Source organism: Gigantopelta aegis, chromosome 10, assembly GCF_016097555.1.
Source record: "Gigantopelta aegis isolate Gae_Host chromosome 10, Gae_host_genome, whole genome shotgun sequence".
Lineage (NCBI taxonomy): Eukaryota > Metazoa > Mollusca > Gastropoda > Neomphalida > Peltospiridae > Gigantopelta > Gigantopelta aegis.
Genome location: NC_054708.1, coordinates 81,156,652 through 81,181,521, shown reverse-complemented (window position 1 = coordinate 81,181,521; position 24,870 = coordinate 81,156,652). Strand labels below are relative to the sequence as shown.

The 24,870-nt window shown below is 35.2% G+C and overlaps 1 protein-coding gene across 1 annotated transcript; it reads right to left on the bottom strand.

The window, feature by feature from the left end:
• On the bottom strand, positions 1-24,726 carry LOC121384190 (proprotein convertase subtilisin/kexin type 5-like). Its single transcript, XM_041514460.1, has 13 exons — positions 24,593-24,726; positions 18,803-18,943; positions 17,108-17,249; positions 16,509-16,597; positions 13,768-13,882; positions 8,494-8,582; positions 8,203-8,266; positions 6,972-7,060; positions 6,367-6,481; positions 5,255-5,343; positions 4,098-4,210; positions 2,894-3,056; positions 1-2,147 (listed from the first exon to the last, which is right to left on the bottom strand). Exons 1-13 carry the CDS (start codon positions 24,624-24,626, stop codon positions 2,020-2,022), a joined length of 1,371 nt encoding a protein of 456 aa, XP_041370394.1. The 5' UTR covers positions 24,627-24,726; the 3' UTR covers positions 1-2,019.
• Between the last annotated feature and the right edge of the window lie 144 nt (positions 24,727-24,870).

Genomic DNA, 24,870 nt, shown 5'->3' with positions numbered 1-24,870 from the left:
TATTTACAGCACCATTTATTAGGAATAATAATGATATAAAATATTACAAATTTGATCACATTAGAATATATGCATCATATCTGAAAGCCCATGGTTCCGGACATTACAGAACATTTGAACGCCATAAAACATACACACATAATTATAAATATAAACAATAATATCAATCAATTACTACAAATACAAGAAACATTCTATATTATCAAAACATGGGTAACCAAACAGACATGTTTTCCATAAAGGAGGAAATGTTTACATTAAACCACAGCCTCCATGTGAATCCTCAATTTTATACAAAAATACCTATCACAGACGTACAGTTACATAACAATTGTTGTCAAAAGGAAAAAAGAAGAAGATTAGGCCCTATACTAAATTCAGTTCTGGGCTAACATTTATTAACAAAAAGTTGGGTTTTTTCAAACACGCCAAGTACTCTACAAATTAATACCGGTACTACAAATTGAGCAACGACTATAATTAACTGCATTAATGCATACAAATAAGATAATTTAAAATAATTTGTTCATTATTACAACTGTTGTTGTTAAATAAATGATTCTGAACCATACAGTAATTATACAAATTAAATTAATTTTTAAAAAGTATTTACAGTAAAATCTCGTTGGGTCGAACTCAAAGGGTCGAATATACTGCAACACTCCAAATAACATAAGTCCCAGGTTACACTTACATGTTGATGACTGAATGGTTAGACCCAATTATACTGCATTTATTATAGATTTTTATGCTTATATCCAATTAACGTTTAAGCAAGCTGTTCTTGGAACACACCTCAGTTATCTGGGATGTCTGGAGTTAATAGCGAGTTATTAGTGGTTAATGATTGAGAAGTCGGTGTAGTGGCCTTCTGCTCCCCACTACCCTTTTCCCATTAAACCACTATAACTCACTCTGGGTGAGAGCTGATGTCTGGGAGTGAACCGAGTAGCATCCAGCCTTTACAAAGTTAAGTAGTACTCAATTACAATAAAACCATTTATAGCCAATTTTGTTGGGGTTTTGGAGAAAAAAGAAAAGAAAGGAATAATAAAAATAATAATATACATTAAATTTTATGGATTATTTCAGTACATTTTATGTTCTTTCAAAGCAGTTTTTATTTCACAAAAGCCTCTTACCAACATGTTCAGACTTGGACACTTGACACTGATAGGACTCCATACAAAGATGTTGCTTGTAACAACATTTCTATTGACACAGGATGATGATTGTAACCAGGTACAAGCTCTGGGTCCTTTCTTTTAATTGGAGTGTAATACTTTGATAGCTTTTTCACCAAGAATGGTGCTATTGTGTACCGGCATCGGTTGCATCGGACTACAGGCTGCTAGGTACAGGGTTCGCAGCCCAGTACCGGCTCCAACCCAGAGGGAGTTCTTAAGGGCTCAGTGGGTAGGTGTAAGGCCACTACACCTTCTTCTTCCTCACTAACGGTACCACTAATGAACTAACAACTAACCCACTGTCCTGGACAGACAGCCCAGATAGCTAAGGTATGTGCCCAGGACAGCATGCTTGAACCTTAATGAAAATAAGTCGAAATGAAATGTTACTGTTTAATCTCGGTTTGGCAGTTCTGAAAAATGTCTAGCCTAGTGGCAATGGATTGATACTACCGTAAGTCCGACAGCAATGACTAGAGATGTATCCTTATGGCAGACTTTAAAAGGTCACCTTATTTAGTTTAAATTTTTTATTATTATTATTTTATTTTTTAAATCATGTACTTCATACCAATACCTGAGCAGGTCCAATTGAAAAGTTGTACAAATAGTATATTCACCATTTCAGAAACACACTAGATTGCCAAAATTGATAATTAATCAAATCTGTTTTAAATAATGTATAATATAATGATAAAACTCCACACAGACTGTATGTATATCATCTGACAATTAGGAACAGTGTCTTTATACTGACTGACAGTCGGAATTCTCCAGCAGCCTGAAGAAAAAAATATTGCACAGTGATTGAGATACATAAAGTGATTATGTTCTATAAGCCTGAGTATTCTGGCGTCTGTGACGACGTAAGCCGGGTGGTTTCTTCTGCCTCCTTATTACGTTTTCTCTTCAAATATCTGTACCAGTTTATTCCCAGAATCACAACTACTACAGCAAAAACTGAAACACAAAAACAGTTTTAAAATAAGAATAACTGAAAAACTAATTCATTATAGCATTACTACTAAACAGCTATATAGGGTTGCAAACGAATCATTACACATTTTGCATTACTACTAAACAGCTATATAGGGTTGCAAACGAATCATTACACATTTTGCATTACTACTAAACAGGTATATAGGGTTGCAAACGAATCATTACACATTTTTTACATTGATTACAACTGATTTTGAGGAAAGAATGATGTAAATACACAGTAAAAAGGCCTCAGATTAGCACATTTTGTTTAAATATCTGTATAATCTTTGCCCAAATTGGATGTTTTGCTCCAGAACTAGGGGGAAGTTGACACCCCTGTCCCCCTGTCTTATATGCTTATGGTTCCATAGAATTCTTGTTTTTCATTTTAATGTCTCTCCTTGATTCATTTAAACCTTCATTTGTATTTATAGAATTTGTTTTTGTTATAACTGTGATTATCTGTGACTATCTGTGATTTACTGTGTTATCCAGATTTGGGCAGTTTCGTTTAATTCGGGCAAAACACTCCTACAAAGATGGGAGCCTGTATTCCTATGCATAGAAGTAACATAAACTGATTTGGAGCACCCATAGTGACAACAAAATTGTAAAACAACTTGAGCATTTATGTTCAAAATAAGTTGACCATAGTTCTAAGAAGATTCCATTGACACTGATGAAACAATATGTAACCATAGTTACCTGTCTACTACAGTACCTACCCACACTAACTCCAGCGATGATGGCAATGAGTTCCTCAGTTGGTTTACAGATGTGTTCCTTATGGTCCACCGTCCACAGAGGAGGTTCACATGTGTGTGGTGTGAAGCTGCCTTTAGGGCAGTAGCTGTGGGGAGGGCAGTTCTGAGGGGGTTTGTCAGCTTGCTGCAACACAAAACACAGGCAGTGATGATGAGAGCTCAAGGTAGGATACTCACGGCAACAGAGCAAGTCAACAGTTTAAAATAATGAGAACCTAGGATATTCACAACAACAGAGCAAGTTAACAGTTTAAAATAATGAGAACGTAGGATACTCACGACAACAGAGCTAACCAACAGTTTATAATAATGAGAACGTAGGATACCCACTATCAACAGAGCTAATCAACAGTTTACAATAATGAGAATGTAGAATACTCTGGACAACAGATCAAATCAACATTTATAATGATGAGAATGTAGGATACTCAGTATAACAGAGACTAGCAAATCAACAGTTTAAAATAATGAGAATGTAGGATACTTGGTACAATAGTTAAAAAGTTTATTTTGTATAACAACAACACTAGAGCACACTGATATATTAATAATCGGCTATTGAATGTCAAACCTTTAGTAATTTTGACATAGTCTTAGAGTTAACCCGCTACATTTTTCAAGTAGTAGTAATGGATATTTTATATGCACCATCCAACAGACAGGATAGCACATACCACTGCCTTTGATATACCAGTCGTGGTGCACTGGCTGGAAAGAGAAATGGCCTAATGGACCCACCAACGGGAATCGATCCTAAACTGACCACGTGCGCATCAGGTGAGCGCTTTACCACTGGACTACATGTACATGTACGTCCAGCCCCCGTACAACAGAGCAAATCAACAGTTTAAAATAAAAATGTAGAACTGTCAGAAGACAACAGAGCAAATCAACAGTTTAAAATAAAAATGTAGAACTGTCAGAAGACAATAGAGCAAATCAACAGTTTAAAATAAAAATGAAGAACTGTCAGAAGACAGTAGAATAAATCAACAGTTTAAGATAATGATAAATGTAGGATATTGAACAATTCAAGTTTACAAATAATGAGAATGTAGGATACAGTAGAGTAGAACAAATCAACAGTTTAAGATAATGACAATGTAGGATTCTCACAGGACAATAGAGAAAATCAACAGTTTCAGATGATAATAATTATACTCACAGGACAATAGAATCCTGCAGGACATTCTGTGCACTTTGTTGATCCTTCCAGTGTTGTAAAGTAACCACGAGAACATGGTTTACACTTTCCACCATCATCAGCATTAGCTGTACCTAGTTTAAAAAACACACACTTATAAAAATAAATTAATAAAGAAAGAAAGAAATATTTTATTTAACTACGCACTCGACACATTTTAATTACGGTTATATGGCATCAGACATATGATTACGGCCCACACAGATATTGAGAGAGGAAACCCGCTGTCACCACTTCATGGGCTACTCTTTCTGATTAGCAGCAAGGGATCTTTTATATGCACCATCCCACAGACAGAATAGCACATACCACAGCCTTTGATATACCAGTCCAATTAATAGATAACATTGAGTGCAATGTCTGAAAATTTCACTGAAACAATAGTGTTGACTAGACTAAGTGTAAGTAACAACTAGAGGTTGCTATCTTAGCAGCAAGAACGTTTACTGATTGCTAAATGAACTTACTAAAGTGAAATGCCGGTTGTGGGAGACTGGTTGAGATATAGAAAAAACCCAATCGAAAAATGGGTCCACCGAGAGGATTCGATCCTACGACCCAAACACCTCCGATGAAAAAAAAAGTTTTTTTTTTTAACGACACCACTAGAGCACATTGATTCATTAATGATCGGCTATTGGATGTTAAACATTTGGCAATTTTGACATATAGAAACCTGCTACATTTTTTCTAATGCAGCAAGGGATCTTTTTACGGGCACTTTCCCACAGACAGGATAACACATACCACTGCCTTTGATATGCCAATCGTGGTGCACTGGCTGGAACGAGAAATAGCCCAACCTCAGATGAATGCTGTACTGATTGGGTGGTAAAAGTTTGTTTGTTTCGTTTAACGACACCACTAGAGTACATTGATTTATTAATTATCGGCTGTTGGATGTGAAACATTTGGCAATTTTTACATAGTCTTAGAGAGGAAACCCGCAACAGTTTTCCATTGGTAGCAAGGGTAGCACATACACCAGCCTTTGATATACCAGTCGTGGTGCACTGGCTGGAGATTTGGAGGTGACACCAAGGCTTAGAGTTAGTGATGTAACCAAGCATATATTATTATGTAGAGTATTTGTGGGGAGTCAACAGCTGTTCTCTTACCTGGATCACACTCTGTACAATTATTGGACCCCATTTTCCGAGTCTCCTGGCCAGGAGAACATGGCAGACAGGATTTACATCCAGCTTTACTGAAACATAGACCAGACATTTTGCAAAACACAAACATTAAAATTAGATTGATTGAAAATTAGGATGCAGACATACATGTACACAAGAGCCAATACCAATAGCCAATGATGTACTGTTTGAAATCTATCTCCAAGAGAAGAAGGGAAAGAAATATTTGTAAAACAACACCCCAGCACATTGTTTAACATGTTACACTTAATTCAGAAAATAAAAGAAAGGAACATAGAGTGTAATAAACCAACACATTGTTTAACATAATTATGGTAATTATAAACCTTGGTCTAAAGAGTGAGAGAAGGAAAACACTAAAAAGAGAAAGTTAATTGGACTGGAAAGCGAGTAAAAATGAAGAAGATATATTAATCAGTGATTTGAATTTGTTGCCAGATGTTTTTGACTGTTAATGTTTCTGGTAGCTTATACTTCATGTAATTACTTTACATATCTTTCTTCGTTAATTCACAATTATTGGAAGTTAAAAAGTTTATTTTGTTTAAAGACGCTAGAGAAAATTGATTAATCATCATCTATTGGATGTCAAACATTTGGTAATTTTGATGTATGGCCTTAGAAAGGAAACCTGCTACACTTTTCCATTGGTAGCAAGTGATCTTTTATATGCACTATCCTACAGGCAGGATAGTATATACCATGGCCTTTAATATACCAATCGGGGTGCACTGGCTGGAACGAGAAATTATTGAAAGATTAAAATCCAGTTTAGTCTAATCCTACAAACATCAGGCCAACAAGAAACACATTGAAAATACAGACATATATAAACAACAAAATGTATTTAACCTGTAGTAATTTATAAGTACAGTTGAATCTCGTTGGCTTGAACTCCATTGGAGCTAATCATAAAGTGTAACTCAGGACTTTGTGTTTGGTTCAAGCGTTGCGGTCTATTCGACCCAACAAGATTCTACTGTAGTTAACAAGGCTGTGATGGTTGTAAACACGTTACAAGGGTCACACACTCAGAACAGTGTGTTTACAAAACACCAGAAAGCAGCACATACTTGCAGTAGTAGCCAGAAGGACAGGGGTGACACTTGGCTTGACCTTCAATCTCCTGATAGGAACCTCGCTCACACAGGGAACACTCGGTGGAGTTCTCAAACTCTGCAGCTGATCCTACCCCAAACAGAATGTCACAAGACCATAAACAAAGGCAACAGTTTCATCCAACATAAATACTATCATGTTTCTTTCATGGCTAATTTTTTAAAAAGGAAAAAAACCAACATAACTAAGCCATATGTTTTGGGGTTTTTTGTTGTTATATTTCATTTTTATTTTAAAACATTTAGTATTGAATACACAGTTTAAGATGGACTGAAATGGCCATAAATCTAAAAACAGAACATGAATTTTTAATCAACGTTTTAGCAATTTAAATTCACATTTAGCAATTTGGCAGACAACAATTTAAACCCATGTGTTATATAGTTCAAAATGGACAAACAGACTAAAAAAATTTACAAGCTATTTTATAAGTGGTATTTAAAACCAATGTTTCTTCACCCGTGAACCAATTTGTAACATTATAAGGTTGTTTAAAATGTGGAGTTTGAGGTAATGGTTGATATGGAGTTGTTTGAAGACACTAATGTTATAAGTATACCTGCTGGACATGGCTCACACAGCTGAGTGCTTGTTGTGTTTTTAAACGATCCCGGTAAACACCCGGTGCAACGGCTCAAACCTGGCTTCCTGCAATTTTTGCAAACAAAACCGAGTCAGGGACGTATATGAAGAGTTCAGGCGCAAAACGCGATATAAACCATTTTCTTTCCTGTTTTTAGTTAAAGCCATTATTGTATGTCAGCAAAACGCGAATGATCCTTATGAAATTGTATTGGGTAAATCCCGGTTTTTTTATTATCAAAACACGATATATGCCAATTAGAAAAAACATTTTTACTGAAAATGAAAAAAATGGATATATCGCGTTTAGCACCTACCCCGTAAACTCTTCATATTATATAAGGTCGACGATAGTAGTCACTTTTCAAGCCATTGTTTTGGTTTCATACTCAATAAATGTAACCAATCTTATCGTAATTTCACTTCCAATTTAAGTGATGAATGAAATAAAAGTAGCATTCGTCAAATATATAATTAAAAAAAAATATCATTGGATATGTTATATTTATTGTGTACAATGCTAAAACAAAGTTCCGACCTTAGAACACATTTATAATTAGTCATCGGCTACCTGATGTTAATTACTTGGTAATTTGCACACAGTCTTAAGAGGAAATCTGATACATTTTTCAAATAAGAGATTATTGATTAGCGATTATCTGCTAGAGTTGGTTTGACGACTGTTCTTAAGGGAACAATTCCAGCTGAATATTCTGTTTCGGCTCGGGACGGGATGTAGCCCAGTGGTAAAGCACTTGCTTGATGTGCAGTCGGTTTGGTGGATCCCAGTCGGTGGGACCATTTGCCTATTTCTCATTCCAGCCAGTGCATCACAACTGGTATATCAAAGAATGTGGTATGTGCTATCCTGTCTGTGGGATGGTGCATATAAAAGATACCTTGCTACTAATGGAAATTTTTTTAACATGGTTCCACTCTAAAACTATATGTCAAAATTACCAAATGTTTGACATCCAATAGCTGATGATTAATAAAGCAATGTGCTCTAGTGGTGTCGTTAAACAAAATAAACTTTTAACTGTTTCGGTTGCCACAAATCACATTCAATGTTTGTATGTACATACAGATCCCACATCTACAACTAAACACACTATACAGATTACAGTCAAACTGGTAAAAAAACTAGACCAATTAGTGATTATAACTTCATTTAGGCAAGAAATTTAAATGTAAGAAAACATTCATACCTTGTCTCAAAACCTTCTTCACAAGGGAGACAATCCAGCTCTCCAGTTTTAGGCTGATAAGATCCTGTAGAAAATACCACTCATTTCTTCAGTACATTAAATATGCATGTGTGTGTGTGTGTCTGTCTATGTGTGCGTGTGCATGCAAATTTTAAATATTTATAAAAATATTTTTACAATAATTCTTCAATTGATACTGGTTGCAATAATCCCCAGTCTACATTGCATAATAATTAATCAATGTGTTCTAGTGGTGTCATTAAACAAAACAAGCTTTTAACATTATTTTACCTGTTTCACATTTGTGGCAGTTCACCATGCCAGTGTCATTTCCATATCTGCCAGATGGACACGGTTGACAAAAGCTACATCCAGTGACACTAGAAAAAAACATAAAGAATCAAATGTTTAATGACTCTTATACACCGTTTTTAATGATAATAATCAGTTTGATGTGCTTACCCTTTAATTGACACTTAACAGCCAATCTGATGGGGAAGAACTGGCTATGTGAAACTCATGGTGTCAACAGCCAATCTGATGGGGAAGAACAGGCTATGTGAAACTCATGGTGTCAACAGCCAATCTGATGGGGAAGAACAGGCTATGTGAAACTCATGGTGACAGCCAAACAGGCTATGTGAAACTCATGGTGTCAACAGCCAATCTGTGGGGAAAACAGGCTATGTGAAACTCATGGTGCCAACAGCCAATCTGATGGGGAAGAACTGGCTATGTGAAACTCATGGTGCCAATAGCCAATCTGATGGGGAAGAACTGGCTATGTGAAACTCATGGTGCCAACAGCCAATCTGATGGGGAAGAACTGGCTATGTGAAACTCATGGTGCCAACAGCCAATCTGATGGGGAAGAACTGGCTATGTGAAACTCATGGTGTCAACAGCCAATCTGATGGGGAAGAACTGGCTATGTGAAACTCATGGGCCCATATTTATAAAGGCGTTTTAGGTAAAACATGTTCTAACCTAAAACATGTTTTAAATCCATATTATAAAAACTGTTTTAATATAAAACACTGTTTCATTTACCACGCTGTTTTAAGGCTCCGTTTTAAATTTAAAACATGTTTTATGTCATAGATAAGCATGTAGTGCAGACCCGTATGAAGGATATTTGATATATGGTTGAAGCTGATAGATATAGGGCGTGAGTAGGCATGCTACCTTCAATCTTTTTTATCCTTGCATGGGTTCAAACACGATTTCCTAGCATAAACAACTAAATAGTAATATTTACCAGTCAATTTATCGGTGTTTTAAAGTTATTATTTTGTTTTGTACATCCCTCACCCTTCACCTCCCACAACCCCATTCTATCAGCATAAGGGGAAATGAACCATACATTTTAGTTTTCACTGCAGATACATGTAGTAGCAAAATTATGGGAAATGCATGCATTGCATGCAGCCTGTCAGATTTCAGTGAAATGGTATGCACCCACAGAACTATATATAGGTTAAGACACTACTCAATTCATCATTGTAAAATCACCTAACAATCATGTCTGATAAAAAGAGAACAAACAATTTTTCGAATGGAGAAAAGGCATTCTTAGTGCAATCTATAAAGCAGAGAGCTCGCATAAGTGAAGACAAACGGAATGACATTAATTTCAATAAGAAAAAGAAGGCGGCATGGGAAGATGTACTTAAAGATTATCATGAACAATACCCGGAACACACAGGAAAAACAATAGTGCAGCTACGAGACTGGTGGCGCCGTGCCAAATGTCAGGCCAAAAAAGATGTGACATAAACAAAACAGGTGGAGGAGAAAACCTGTGTCAGAATGACCATATGTTCGACGTCCATTAGCCAATGATTAAAAGAAATCAATATGCTCTAGTGGCATCATTAAATAAAACAAACTTTACTTTTTAGTTTACATTATAACCTTCTTTTCTATTGATAGGAAAACAATGAAAATGTGCATATATATATATATATAGGATCCCATTTTTCTAATAAATACTAAATAAATATGCTATAGTGGTGTCATTAAACAAAACAAAATTAGTTTTGTAGGTTAAAACATGATTTAACTAATACAAAAAATTCTTAATCCTCTACTATCATTGGATTTTTATTTTAACAGGTTAAAAGTAAACAAGAATCAATTAAACAGAAGCAAGAAAAACACACACCAGAGATGAAAATACTGGAATTTGCAAAAAAATAACACGAGGCGAAAATGGAAAATTTAAGATTGAAGAAGGAAATACTTGAACTTAAGAAGCAGTACTGGAAGAAAAAGTGTTCAACTTCAAGTTCCGTCACTTCTAATCTTAGTTAAAGACCAACCGCCCAGTGACTCTGTGAACACATCAAGAACTCATTCATATGTACAATACCCTTTGATTGCATAATAATCAACTTTGATGCTTCTATTCAGAAATTTATAAAAATGTACATGATGCTTTACTGGTTCAAATCTTGTATTTATTACAATTTTAAATGTTAAGAAAAATATTGCTGAATCATAGCCCTTCTGACAGCATTGCCACAACCATTTTGCACCCCATTGATCCTAGTGCAGGCTGTGGATCATCAAGGTCATCAGCCAATCTGATGGGGAAGAACTGGCAATGTGAAACTCATGATGTCAACAGCCAATCTGATGGGGAAGAACTGGCAATGTGAAACTCATGGTGTCAACAGCAAAAGCTGATGGGAATGGCAGTTGTGTGGCACATATGATCACAAGTAACAAATACCCATTATGGTTAGAGAGACAAGGACTGGGATGTGGAATTGGTCATTAAAAGAAGTTGAAAGAGGAGCTGTTAGATCAGGTACAACATTTTCTTTTAATGGTAGAGTGTGATTAAAAATATATATATATCACTGTTTCAGAAAAATAGGTTTTTTTTTTTTTTTAAATCCCCTCCCAAATAATATATAGAGGATTCATCACAAGTATTTTTTAATATGGAAAATATCAACCGAGTCTATGTTAATCGGTATTTGTCGAGGCTCTGCTGAGACAAATACCGATTAACTAGACGAGGTTGATATTTTACATATTAAAAAACACGAGTAGCGAATTCTATTTATCCTATAACACTTCTAAAATAATAATTTAATTAATTTTTTAGTAAATCACAGTACTAAAGTCGCCACCATCGATGATATGACGTCATCACGATTAGCAGATTAGTTTGACGTCACGCATTTTAAATAAATCTTTAAAAACTTTACGCTCTAGTACACAGGTCTTGATGGCTAGTAAGCAAATAACCCATCCACGACAATACATTACCGTGAGACCTTGCAAATTTGCATACCATTATTAACCGGGTTAATAAAGTAAATTATCACATGAGTTTATGACATGGATATGATGGGTAAGTTACAGGATAAACTAGTATATATATTTTTTTCAAATTATATAGCTTTGCATCATTCTTATTATGTGTATGTCCTTCCTGAAACACTACATTTCATTTTAAAAAGGAGAGAAAGAAAAATTATAATGTACTACTGTTAGCAAAACTGGACATAATACATTTTGGTTGTCGGCCCTTGAACTGTAAGAGAGGAACAGGAAAATGATAGTAAATACATGTATACATAGAACCTGTTCAAGACCCAACCCCCAGGTCTGCCCCAACAAAAGGGTTTAGAAACTAGTATGTAATAAGCCCCCAAGTCTGCCCCAACAGAAGGGTTTAGAAACTAGCATGTAATAAGCCCCCAAGTCTGCCCCAACAGAAGGGTTTAGAAACTAGTATGTAATAAGCCCCCAAGTCTGCCCCAACAGAAGGGTTTAGAAACTAGCATGTAATAAGCCCCCAAGTCTGCCCCAACAGAAGGGTTTAGAAACTAGTATGTAATAAGCCCTCAAGTCTGCCCCAACATAAGGGTTTAGAAACTAGCATGTAATAAGCCCCCAAGTCTTCCCCAACATAAGGGTTCAGAAACTAGCATGTAATAAGCCCCCAAGTCTTCCACAACAGAAGGGTTTAGAATGAATGAATGAATGTTTAACGACACCCCAGCATGAAAAATACATCGGCTATTGGGTGTCAAACTATGGTTAACAGAAGGGTTTAGAAACTAGCATGTAATAAGCCCCCAAGTCTTCCCCAACAGAAGTAAATATTTTGTAAATATCTATTTAATGATGCTCTAATTAATTTAGCATGTACTTGTTTGGGCTCTCATTGATGTACAAGGTGGTGTTTACTCTTGAAATTACAAGAAAGATATCAGTAAACAGGTGAATTGTATACTTTACTGAAACAGACTATAATACATTTTGATCGACATGTGTCAATTTCATTTACCCTTAAACAAACTATTAATTTAAAACTGCAAGTTAACTTAGTATTTTGAATTGCAGCATAAATTATTAATTATGATCATCATATTTAATTAATATAAATTCGATATAAGTACATTAAAAATTTACACAATCTTGCAACCACTTAAAGGTGCTATATCATAGTTATATGTGAGCATCTGTTTGTGATAAAGATTCTCCATTAAAAATGTATTTTCTACTAGTAGATAAAATTATTTTGATAGAATCATTTATGGGCATATAGTTGAAGGCCCCTGCGTGTGCTGTAACCTCACCGTGGTGCAGGGGTGTAACATTCTCTTTGAGAATGGCCAATACAGCACAAATTGAAGTTTAGAGTAAAATTCGGTGTCCGTAAAATTCTGTGATATTTGTATTTGCCTTTTTGCACAGTTCTTTACACTGTTTTTGTTTAAACCTTGAATTTTAATATTGATGTTGATCATCACTTTATTTATTTGCATTTACCATAGTTTGACACCCAATAGCCGATGTATTTTTCGTGCTGGGGTGTCGTTAAACATTCATTCATTCATTCATTCATTCATAGTTGAAGGTGTAGTACTTAAATTTTAAAGCAAAATGTAATTTAATTTTTTTTTATATTTGCAATAGCTGTCATTATGCAACTTGGAGATAGCACCTTTAATACATAGCATCTTTAATATCAGTATAATAGATTACACACTCAGAATGGTTTTTGACAGTTTTGCTCAAAAGCTACTTAGAAATGTCTACAGATATTTTGTTTTGGAGAGGGATAGGGGTAAACCGTCATCAGAGATGGTCCCTCACATACTGCAACAGCAATGAAATTGACACGTCAATCATAATTTGTTACAGTCTGTTTCAATAAAGTGCACAATCACCTGTTTACTGACATCTTTCTTTTAATTCCAAGAGTAAACACCACCTTGTACATCTTCCCTAACAAAGGGTTTAGAAGCTAGTATGTAATAAGCCCCCAAGTCTTCCCCAACAAAGGGTTTAGAAACTAACATATGATAAGACCCAAGTCTGCTGCTAATAGAAAGGTTTAGAAACTAACACCTGATTAACATAGTATAAAAAGGATAATTTTGCAAACGGGTATTCATTATTTTGAAGAAAATTGTTTATATGCCTTGTTTGCAATAATTACTGTAATTTTAGTTAAGGTAGAAGACATGTAATGTGAAAATGTTGATGTACAAATACTGTAAACATTGACAGTAACTCGTGCCTACAGAATAATAAACTCACTTGCAGTATGACCCAGCATCACAGATGTCGCAGTCTGTCTGGCCAGTTCTGTTCTGATACGACCCCTCCTTGCACTGTGAACAATTAACTGAACCACTGGAATTGGCAAAGAAACCTAAACAAAAATAAAATTTTACAAATCCAGGTAAACAAACATTCTGAAAGTACTGCTAAAAATTTCAAGGGCCATAACTCTGCCAAAAAATTATTATATTGTCATGCTTGTCAAACATGATCTGTAACAGTACATGATAAAGCTATACACAAAATGTCAGCTCAATATCTTGAGACATTGCGAAAAAAGTCTTGAATTGTTTTTTAGTACCGTATCTCATAAGTTCAAGGGCCATAACTCTCTGTCAAAAATGGGCAAATCAACATGAAAGCCAAACTTGATCTGTAACAGTACCTGATAAAGCTATACACAAAATGTCAGCTCAATATCTTGAAGCATTGCAGAAAAAAGGTCCGAGAAAACTCTATGTGGGGCAGACAGCCATGATGGAGACAGAACCTATAGACCTTCCAGTTGGACCAGTAGGGGACTAACAAAGTATGGGGATACATGTAAGTCTACTGTGTTCGATGCATTAATGTATACTGGAGATTTTACAATAGCAAATTTTAGTAATGGAGACAATAACATCAAAAATGTTTAACAGTAAAACCATCAAAGTAAATGGGCAAATCCAAAAACACAGTAGCAGGCTGTGAATTCACCACAATTCTGTGCTTCTGCAAATCACAGATTTTGGATCGAAAAAAAGGATTATGAATCCCAAAATATCTATATTAAATTATGTTTATGGTTCTGAAAAAATCCTAAAACATGTTCCAAAAATTCAATACCCGAGTAGGGTTATTCCTATTTTGTACCACGCTTTGGTTGTTTTCCCACTGACAAAAAGGTGCGGTATCTGTCCATACCTGCACACTTTTGAAACCCCACCTCTCAAGTGCAGAGAGATCCGTGATTGGTCAATATTTATTGATGCCCATTCTTACATATCAATAGCAGTGTTTCAGACTTTCCACAAATGATCTGCTCATATTTTCGCAACTGAGCCTCCTCAAGAACCTTGCACATGGTAAATGGCTAGATCCACCCTAGAATTGAGGTGACAGTGTGTATGCAATAAACTGAAAATACTCCCAAGGTTTTACAAGCCGCAGAAATTGATTGCTGCCAAACTGTCCTAACAATGGGACATTTTCTGTGCCAACCTGTGACAGTACATGCTCTTAATTTATTTTCGCCTGTGGCGATATTAATTGTTTTAGAGGGCCGTGTGCAGTTCCAAATGCACTTAGCTCAGGTGGGCACCTTGTTACGTAATACCTTCGCGCGACCGTGCATCCCAATATGCACTTAGTCTAGGTGTGGAGGCCAGGTGGCCAGTAGTTACATAATACCTCCGCGTGTGCGGTTTTTACAACCGTGATTTGGCGACTAGGCGTCATTAAGTCTGGCGATCAGAGAAAGATATGCCGTCTTGGTCGCTGTGGAAATTCACTTGATACGTGAGGTACCGCCTTGTACCCCCAGGCGATATTCGGTTTTTTAATAAATAGCTAGGGTTTTAGAGATATCGGGGAGAAACATAGGAAGGGTTCCACGGATCGCTGTCCGTCCGGAGTGGTAAATAATTTTATTTCTGCTCTGTGTATAACCTTGATGTGATTGATGTGACTTTAAATATTTTAATACTGTATTATACCAATATTATTTAGACGGTGCTGCCGGTCATCTGACGCAGTATACTGTAGGCTCACTGTTCTGATATATATATATATAAAGCTTATCCAGTCATCCTAGAGGACCTAGGTAAACTGTAGGTTATTGTCTTTATTGTGATAGGTACCAGTATTAAGTCTGTATTACAAGGTTACTGAATGAGTAGTTAAGGGTTAATTAAAAATTAACCAGTTAGGAATAGAGTTGTAATTCCTTTAGTAATTAAGTTCTCCTGGAAACGTTTTTCAATTATCACATGTTACTGAACGAGTAGCAAGGGTTAATTAAAAATTAACTAGTTAGGAATAGAGTTGTAATTCCTTTATTAATTAAGTTCTCCTGGAAACGTTTCTCAATTATCACACGTATGGGTGTTTTGTCACGGTGAAGTGATTAGCATATTGTGTAAACTAGACACCTAGAGATTAACTAACTAAGTGATCAGTTCTGGGTTGTTATTATTTGTTGTTGTTAATTAACTACTGCGGCAGTACATTTGTCAGCGTAGATTAATACAGATTCCAAAGTGTATTGTGTTTTTGTTGTGTTTTCTAGTGAACTAAACGTGCTATAATAATATATACTTATATAAGATCTTATCTCTGATCATACCTAGACGAGCCAGCGGGTATAACTGCCTGTTACAGAGAGATCTAATAGATATACAATTAGGAGAGATATTTGGGACAATCGGGTTTCATTCAGTTACGGGTATTATAGGATCCCCGTGACACAACCAAATCTCCATGACAAATATTTTGAAATTTGAGACATTGTGGGATAACCCCATTCTGACCATATCGTCATTTATTATTGTAGGATTTGGGTTTCTTAAATATGAAATGTTGTAGTAACCGTTATCTTTTTAGGGGTACATATATATATACTTGTTTTGCCATATATAATCAGTGGCCTATGATTTAAGCAACAGTAAACATTTCTTGTGCACATATACAGCTTATAGCACACAGGTGAGTGTATAATATTTAATGATTTTTAGTATTACCTGATTTACACTGCAAGCATGATACTGCACCAGTTTCATTAGCATATGTCCCAGGTAAGCATTCTGTACAGTTGGGCTGACCCATTTCACTAACAAATCAAAGACAAAGAAGATATTTCAGAAATGCATTTTTGTTTATTATGTAGCATAAAAACTAAAAGTATTGATACAATCTAATATAATACACAAAATAATCCACCTTTATAAGAGAAATGTTTAAAAACACAGAGAAATGTTTTCCATTATCAAACAAACTGATGTGATGGTAGAAATCAGTAAATCAGAAATTGCATTTTTGTGAATTGTTCCTTATCATTATATACAGGCAGCTATTTTCAATAAATCTGAAGTAAAAAAAACAATCATCTCGTCAAACAATAGCCTAGCATGATGCTGTAACAAAATATTTTTTAAAGCTAGTCAATCCCCATCTAAATTCAACTTGGCTATTTCAAATCCTACTTATAAAAACATTTTCTTTAAATATTCTAATTTAGCAGGATTATTCCCAAATAACAGCTTTCTGTTCAGGAAATACACCTCTGGAAGCCTAGCTTTTACACAATAGGAATACAAATAAAATCAAAGCTTAAGCATACTCCTGGAATGTTCCTTTCTGACATGGGTCACATGACTTCTGTCCAGTCTTGGCTTGGCAGTGACCAGTACTACATGGTGAACACTCAGTTTCCGTCACACAGTAACCAAATCCCTCCTTACAACACCCACAGTCAGTTGTAGCTGGAAAACAATTATCATTGACAATTAACTCAATACATTTAATTCCTTTAAACATTTTAAACTATTGTCATCCATATCAAATAGCATTAGTGCTATCAGGGCAAGCTCTGGGTCAGTAGAACATTTCGTCAAATTATCTGTTAAAACTTCAAAAATTGCAAAACCCGTTATTTTCTAACAAAATATCAATTGTTACATGAAATTATTTGGTCAAATTATTTGTTAAAACTTCAAAAATTGCCAAACCCGTTATTTTCTAACAAAATATCAATTGTTACATGAAATTATTTCGCCAAATTAAAATAAAATTCGCCAATTGTTTTTGAAATTCGCAATTAGCGAATTTGGCGAGTGCCTGAGCTAGCCCTGGTTATGTTTTGTAAAATATCGGATGCTAGGACATTACCCCACACACTTCATTAATCTCTCTCTAGGACATTACCCCACACACTTCATTAATATCTCTAGGACATTACCCCACACACTTCATTAATATCTCTCTAGGACATTACCCCACACACTTCATTAATATCTCTCTAGGACATTACCCCACACACTTCATTAATATCTCTCTAGGACATTACCCCACACACTTCATTAATATCTCTAGGACATTACCCCACACACTTCATTAATATCTCTCTAGGACATTACCCCACACACTTCATTAATATCTCTCTAGGACATTACCCCACACACTTCATTAATATCTCTAGGACATTACCCCACACACTTCATTAATATCTCTCTAGGTCATTACCCCACACACTTCATTAATATCTCTCTAGGACATTACCCCACACACTTCATTAATATCTCTCTAGGACATTACCCCACACACTTCATTAATATCTCTAGGACATTACCCCACACACTTCATTAATATCTCTCTAGGTCATTACCCCACACACTTCATTAATATCTCTCTAGGACATTACCCCACACACTTCATTAATATCTCTCTAGGACATTACCCCACACACTTCATTAATATCTCTCTAGGACATTACCCCACACACTTCATTAATATCTCTCTAGGACATTACCCCACACACTTCATTAATATCTCTCTAGGTCATTACCCCACACACTTCATTAATATCTCGCTAGGACATTACCCCACACACTTCATTAATATCTCTCTAGGACATTACCCCACACACTTTATTAATATCTCTCTAGGACATTACCCCACACACTTCATTAATATCTCTCGAAGTCATTTCTCTCCAATCAAATCCTGCTATAAATAATCCATTTTATTTTTGTAGGTACAAATTTGTCATATTTATGAGTTAATTTGCTATTCCTTCCCACATCCCAAAACATGGATAAATGTCACAGAAAACCCATGAATGGTTTGTCGTTCTATCAGACAAAAGCTATGCTTCAACTGCTTGATTACAAAATAAATGAATCAACTACTATAATATTAATTCAGATACACTTAATAACTTTCTAAACTGTTGAATTTCTAAAGAGTTTAACTTACTATTATGCAATTTATTGTCATAATTTATTCCCTTGCTTGGATGTTACAAATTAGTTCTCACTTTCATTGGCAAAAGTGCCAGGATGACACTCTGTACAGTTGTTGGGGTGAAAGTCAGTGCAGTTGAGCTCCAAGTCTGAAGTGTACCCATCTTGAAAGACACCGGTTGAGACAGGAATGTACAAAACCGTGTAAAATAACACTGAAACAGAAACAAACATACATATTGACACCGCAATCTGGCCTTCCCATCTTACTCTTATGACATAATTTCATAATATAAAATACAAAAGCACAAACGTTACTATACAGTTTTAATAACCTCCAAGAAATACGAATATTGCAAAATAATGTGTGCTTACCAACAGATTTCTGTTCTAGATACAGTATAAAGTTATACAACCATTCTGAAAATACTGCTATTTAAAGCCGTCCATTTACCCTACCAGGCTCAACAAATGTTCTTATCTCCTAAGTTCAAGGACCATATGACTGTGAAAAATGGCAGGGCTAGCTCTGGCACTCGCTAATTGTGAATTTCAAAAACAATTGTCGAATTTTATTTTAATTTGGCAAAATAATTTCATATAACAATTGATATTTTGTTACAAAATAACTGGGGTGTTGCAATTTTTGAAGTTTTAACATAATTTGGCGAAATTTTCTGCTAACCCAGAGCTTGCCCTGAATGGGTAAATCACCATAAAAGTCAAAGTTGATCTTAACAGTACATAATAAAGTTATACACAAAATTTCACTCAATATCTAAGAGGTATTTCAAAAACAATTTCTGGAAAACAAATGTTAATTTCTCTAAAGTTCAAGGGCCATAAATATGTTAGAAATTGCCATAAAAGTCAAACTTGATCTGTAACAGTACATGACAAAGTTATACACAGAATTTCAGCTCATTATCAATCATAAGGCATTGGAAAACTGTATGTGGTACAGACAGAACGATGGCGATGATATCAATAGTCCCCTCCAGTTGGACCAGTAGGGACTAAAAAAACATAATGCAAGTTTTGTTTTTTATTCTCCGTAAATCTGAAATTAATAAAAACAATCAGAGTGAAAAAAACTAAGAGATAACATTTATAATATTGTAGAATATTATAGAATTTTGCATTCAAATGATTCATAGCCTAAGTGATTTTTACCTACTACATCTAAAAACATTTACTGCTTTTTGCTTTTCACAGGCCGTTATTTCGAGCCCTGCAGTCTACTATAAACAGATCTGGGGGTTTTCCAAGCACCACCTGACCCACCACTAGAAAACTGATGGGTACTCATCTTCCCATATGCATGTTCATTTGCCTAAATGTACATAAAATAAAACCTGCCGTGTGAAAAAACAACCGTAAAACATATTTTTGTATCGCCTAAATTCAAGGACCATAACTGTCAAAAATGAGTAAATTGCCATAAACATCAGTACATGATAAAGCTATACACAAAAACAGTTAAGCTCAATATCTCAAAGCATTGTAAAAAACATGGGGCATTAGCCAAAGTTTTTGTATGGGCTTTGACTTTTACAAAAATTTGTCGAACACTGCCGTTATGTCCATGTAAATGATGCCCTAAATCTTGCACGACTGAAAAGCAGGTTACGACAGTCACTTTTCGGACCCTTGTTCTGGCTTTGTACTTTGTACAGTGAATAAAACATATCCAACAGTAATTTTTTGATATGACAAAAGATACTTTTTATTTCTTTCATCTTTAAAAACTTAATATTTTGCACAGAATTATGAAAAATAAAAACATACCAACCTGTAAACAGCATTGTCTGCTTGCAGATCTCTTTAAGGAATTACAGTGGTTGCCTTTTGATTATAGGTGCACATACCAAATGCGTACATTAGTATATAAGGTGTTGAACAATCTGACACCTGCACATATAAGTGATCCTTTCATACCCGGCTCAAATAAATATAACCTGAGATCTAGGGCCTCCACGAGTCCAAAATACTGGACTCGAGTAGTTGAGGGCAAACTCGACCTGGACCCAACACTTACTACTAGATAATAATGACACTAAAAAATAACGTAAAATATATGCATCTTAATTCCAGTGCTGAACATGAATTCGTAATCATGTCATTGTATTGCATTTAGAAACCGGTTGATACATTCAGTATTGTGACGGATAAATGGTGAGATCAAACAGAGAAATTTAGCATATATGCAAATGATCATATGATTATTGTGCAACTGGTATTGCTTGTACTGGTACTCGAGTCCTGTGAACGGACTCCAGTCTTGCTAGACTCGACCCGTGCCCGAGTACCGTACTTGAGTACTCATGGAGACCCAACTGAGATCAGCAACACATAATAATCTTGTATTGCCAAGACCCAACACTGAATTGTATAAACACTTCAGATATTCTGGTTTTGAAATATAGAATATAATCCCAGATTCTATTAAAAAAGTGTATCCTTACCTTCATTTAAAAGACAATATAATTTTTTTTATAACAACACTGACTCTTGAAAATGTTTAGTAAAACCTTTACTCAGGAGTAAATTGTGATAATATTTGTTTGTATGTAAAATTTGTTGGTATTAATTATGTATGCATCATGATTAGTGTTTTCCCTAGCTTGTTTTAGCATGGTGGAGCACCATGCCTCAATAGTCTAGCACCATCTTGCCTTAATCAGCACCTTGCTGCACTGAGTTTAAACAAGCCTTTTTCACTAATTAATTCGAAAATTGCCTTTATAAAAGGTATTATTAATTAATAAAATATGTCTTTTATATCTTTTGCCATTCATTTATTAAAGCAAGCACATAAATTACATTAATGTTTACTTCAATTAATTTTTGTGTATTTTTAATGAAAAATAAGTGCCCCGAAAATGGTGAAAATGCCACAAAAGTGTTTGGTCTACCATGCTTTGCCAAATTTCTAGGGAAATCACTATCATGGATATTTACCATAGAGTTTTGATGCATTTAATGAAGGATAGTTATATCGAGTTTTGTTTATTTCATTACAAGTAGATTAATAATTTTTAATGCTTAATAGACAGAAGGCTACAAGGGAGATTAGTGCACTGCAATTTGTGTAACCTTCTTTAAATAAAGATTATTATTATTATTATTGTAGAATTTTGACAGGGGTCAAAGTAGTAGACCAGTTTTTGTTTTAATGTGGTGAAGCGTTGTAATAATATATCTAATTTTGAATTTGAATGACGTCAGTATTCCAATGATGTCGCCTTACAATATACCATAAACTAAGTACATGACGTTTCCATTTTCAGAACGCTGGAAAAATTCCAATGCAAAATTGATGTTTTGTTTGAACATTACTAAAATAGTGATTTTTTTTTTTATACCTTTTACGAAATATGGATTTCAAGTAAAATTACGGTAAGATACTTTTTTAATCACAAGATTTTCTTCAAACACATTCAGGAGCATTAGTAATGTTCAAACAAAATATTTTCAATAGCAATTTTGCATTGGAATTTTTCCAGCATTCTTAAAACAGAAATGCAGGGCTCACGCTGTCAGTAGCCAAATTAACCATTGGCCAATTTTTACAAAAAATAGCTAATAAAATTTGCAAGTGGCTAAAATTTTGGCTAAGCCATTTTCTATCTTCTGATGTGAACAAACTGTTACATAATCTATCCGACATCTCAAACATAATAATACCAAATATTCAATTAGCGTAACAGCGATCTCGCGACTGGTAATGAGAAACTGTGTCATCCAGAATACAGCATAGGCTTAATTTTAATGGCATGCATTCAACATGTATGAAATCAAAGTCTGTAACTTGTTATTTTAACTTTGTAAAGTCTTTGAACCAAAGTAATAAAAACAGACCGACAATGCGTGTCAATTTGAATACACATGCCAGTTCAGGGCTGAAAGACATGTAGGCTATCCAAAGTGCTGACTTCAGCCAGACTGAGCGAAAACAAAACGTTCACTAGACTGGTTTGTGCGCTTCATGTTAAACCAAATGGACATGACGGACACCAATCAAATAGTTTGTGAACGTTAGGAAGAACATTCGTTGGTTGAACTGAGAAGAGCTCTCGGCAAGAATATACCATATGGCATGCTTCAGTCAGCTGACACCCATGTGTCAAGAGACATCGTTATGGATATTAAACAATACGATTACACAGGAGTAAATCTTGCTGTAAATTTGTAGAAAAACAATAGTTGTTCGCATCAATGAATACCTAACTGCAGTTTCGGTTATTTCTTTGTCTTTGTTAATTTCGTACCCATGATCGAGAGCACGCATGCAGATCTCGATAAATTAACATGCGGTATTTATATAAATTGCAGTTAAACGTGCACTAAATAAAATTAGTTTACAATAATCATATTTATTAGATATAGATTTGTAAGAATGTGAGGTAAAATTTAATAAGTTAGCTGGATTTTAAAAAGACCGTAAATTTTTATTTTATTAAGTTTTTTTAGTTTTTTTTAAAATGGAATATACCGTGAAGTCAGCATTCTTAGCCTAGGTATTTTACAAGCAGAAATCACAAGCATTTAACATTACGCTGAAATCAACAGCAACAACATGGCACAATAGGTAAAACAATTTTGGCTAAAGGATTTTCAATATGGTTAATAAAAATTCCATTTGGCTAATATTTTGATCCAGGGTGAGCCCTGGAAAAGTGTCACGTACCCAGTGTATGGTTTTTGTAAGGAGATTCAAAGTGACATCATTCAAATTAAAAATCATCTATATATTATTACAATGCTTCGTTGCATTAAAATAGTCTACTAACCATGACCCCTGTCACTTTTCTATAACAAGCTGACAACGTAGCCCGAGTACTCTGACTGTAAGAGAGCTAACCGGACATTTGGACATAAATACACTCTCATTACAGTCAGAGACCAAGCTATGTATTTTTTTGGCAATTCCTGACAACCAAAAAGTTGGCAAAGATTTCCGCTCTAATACCACAACAATCCTATGTTTGACGTCAAATACCTTTACATCAATCATTTTCGAGTTAACTGATTAAAAAAAATCCACATATTAATCACTAATACACACACTACAGAAAGAAACCCGACAGCACCCACATTCGGCTAAGCTTTGGCAAACTCCGGACAGCAGAATTCTAAGTTCGCCGACCTATATCGTGACATTGCGTCACATGATCACCCTCAGCCATTTTGTCTACTAGGCGGAATCGCCCAGTGGGCGATCACGTGATCTACGTCACGAAATAGGTCACCGAGCTTTGTAATTCTTGTGACGGAGTGTCACAAAGCGTAGCTGAATGTGGATGCTGTCAGATTTCTTTCTGTACTATGTGTATTAGTGATTAATATGTGGATTTTTTTTAATCAGTTAACTCGAAAATGATCGATGTAACAGTATTTGACGTCAAACATAGGATTGGTGTGGTATTAGAGCGGAAATCTTTGCCAACTTGTTGGTTGTCGGGAATTGCCCAAAAAATACATAGCTTGGTCTCTGACTGTAATGAGAGCGTATTTATGTCCGTCTAGCTCTCTTACAGTCAGAGTACTCGGGCTAGCTGACAACGCTGTTTACATGTTTTTTATTTTTCATAATTCTGGACACAATATAATATTAATTTTAAGTTTTAAAAGATGAAAGAAAGAAAAAAGGTATTTTTGTCAAATATATCATATAAAAAAAATTACCGTTGGATATGTTATACTTATTGTGTACGAAGCCAAAATAAGGGTCCGAAAAATGACTGTCGTCGGCCTTCGAAACTTCCGCAAGCAGCGCTGCGCGCCGCACGAACGAAACCATCGATGATCGATCATAATCATGCCTGAAAATTTTTAGAGGCATTTAAAGCCAATTTCCTCACCAGTAGAAAAAACGTAACCAATTAAATGCTTCATCTTTGTTGATTTCTCTCAGTCATCTTGTCACAAATACAGGAAAAAGAAAGTTCGTAGCTGTCAACAAAACTTGTCATGTGAGCAGTAAAGAGAAAGTAACTCCAAATAATCGACTGTATATTCTTGTTCGTGCGGAGCACATCAAAGATTCGGTGCAAGACATTTATTAGTTTAATTTCGACCATCTGTTTAGGAGCACACAATTAAAAATAATAAGAGGACGACATGCATAAATAAAATGCAT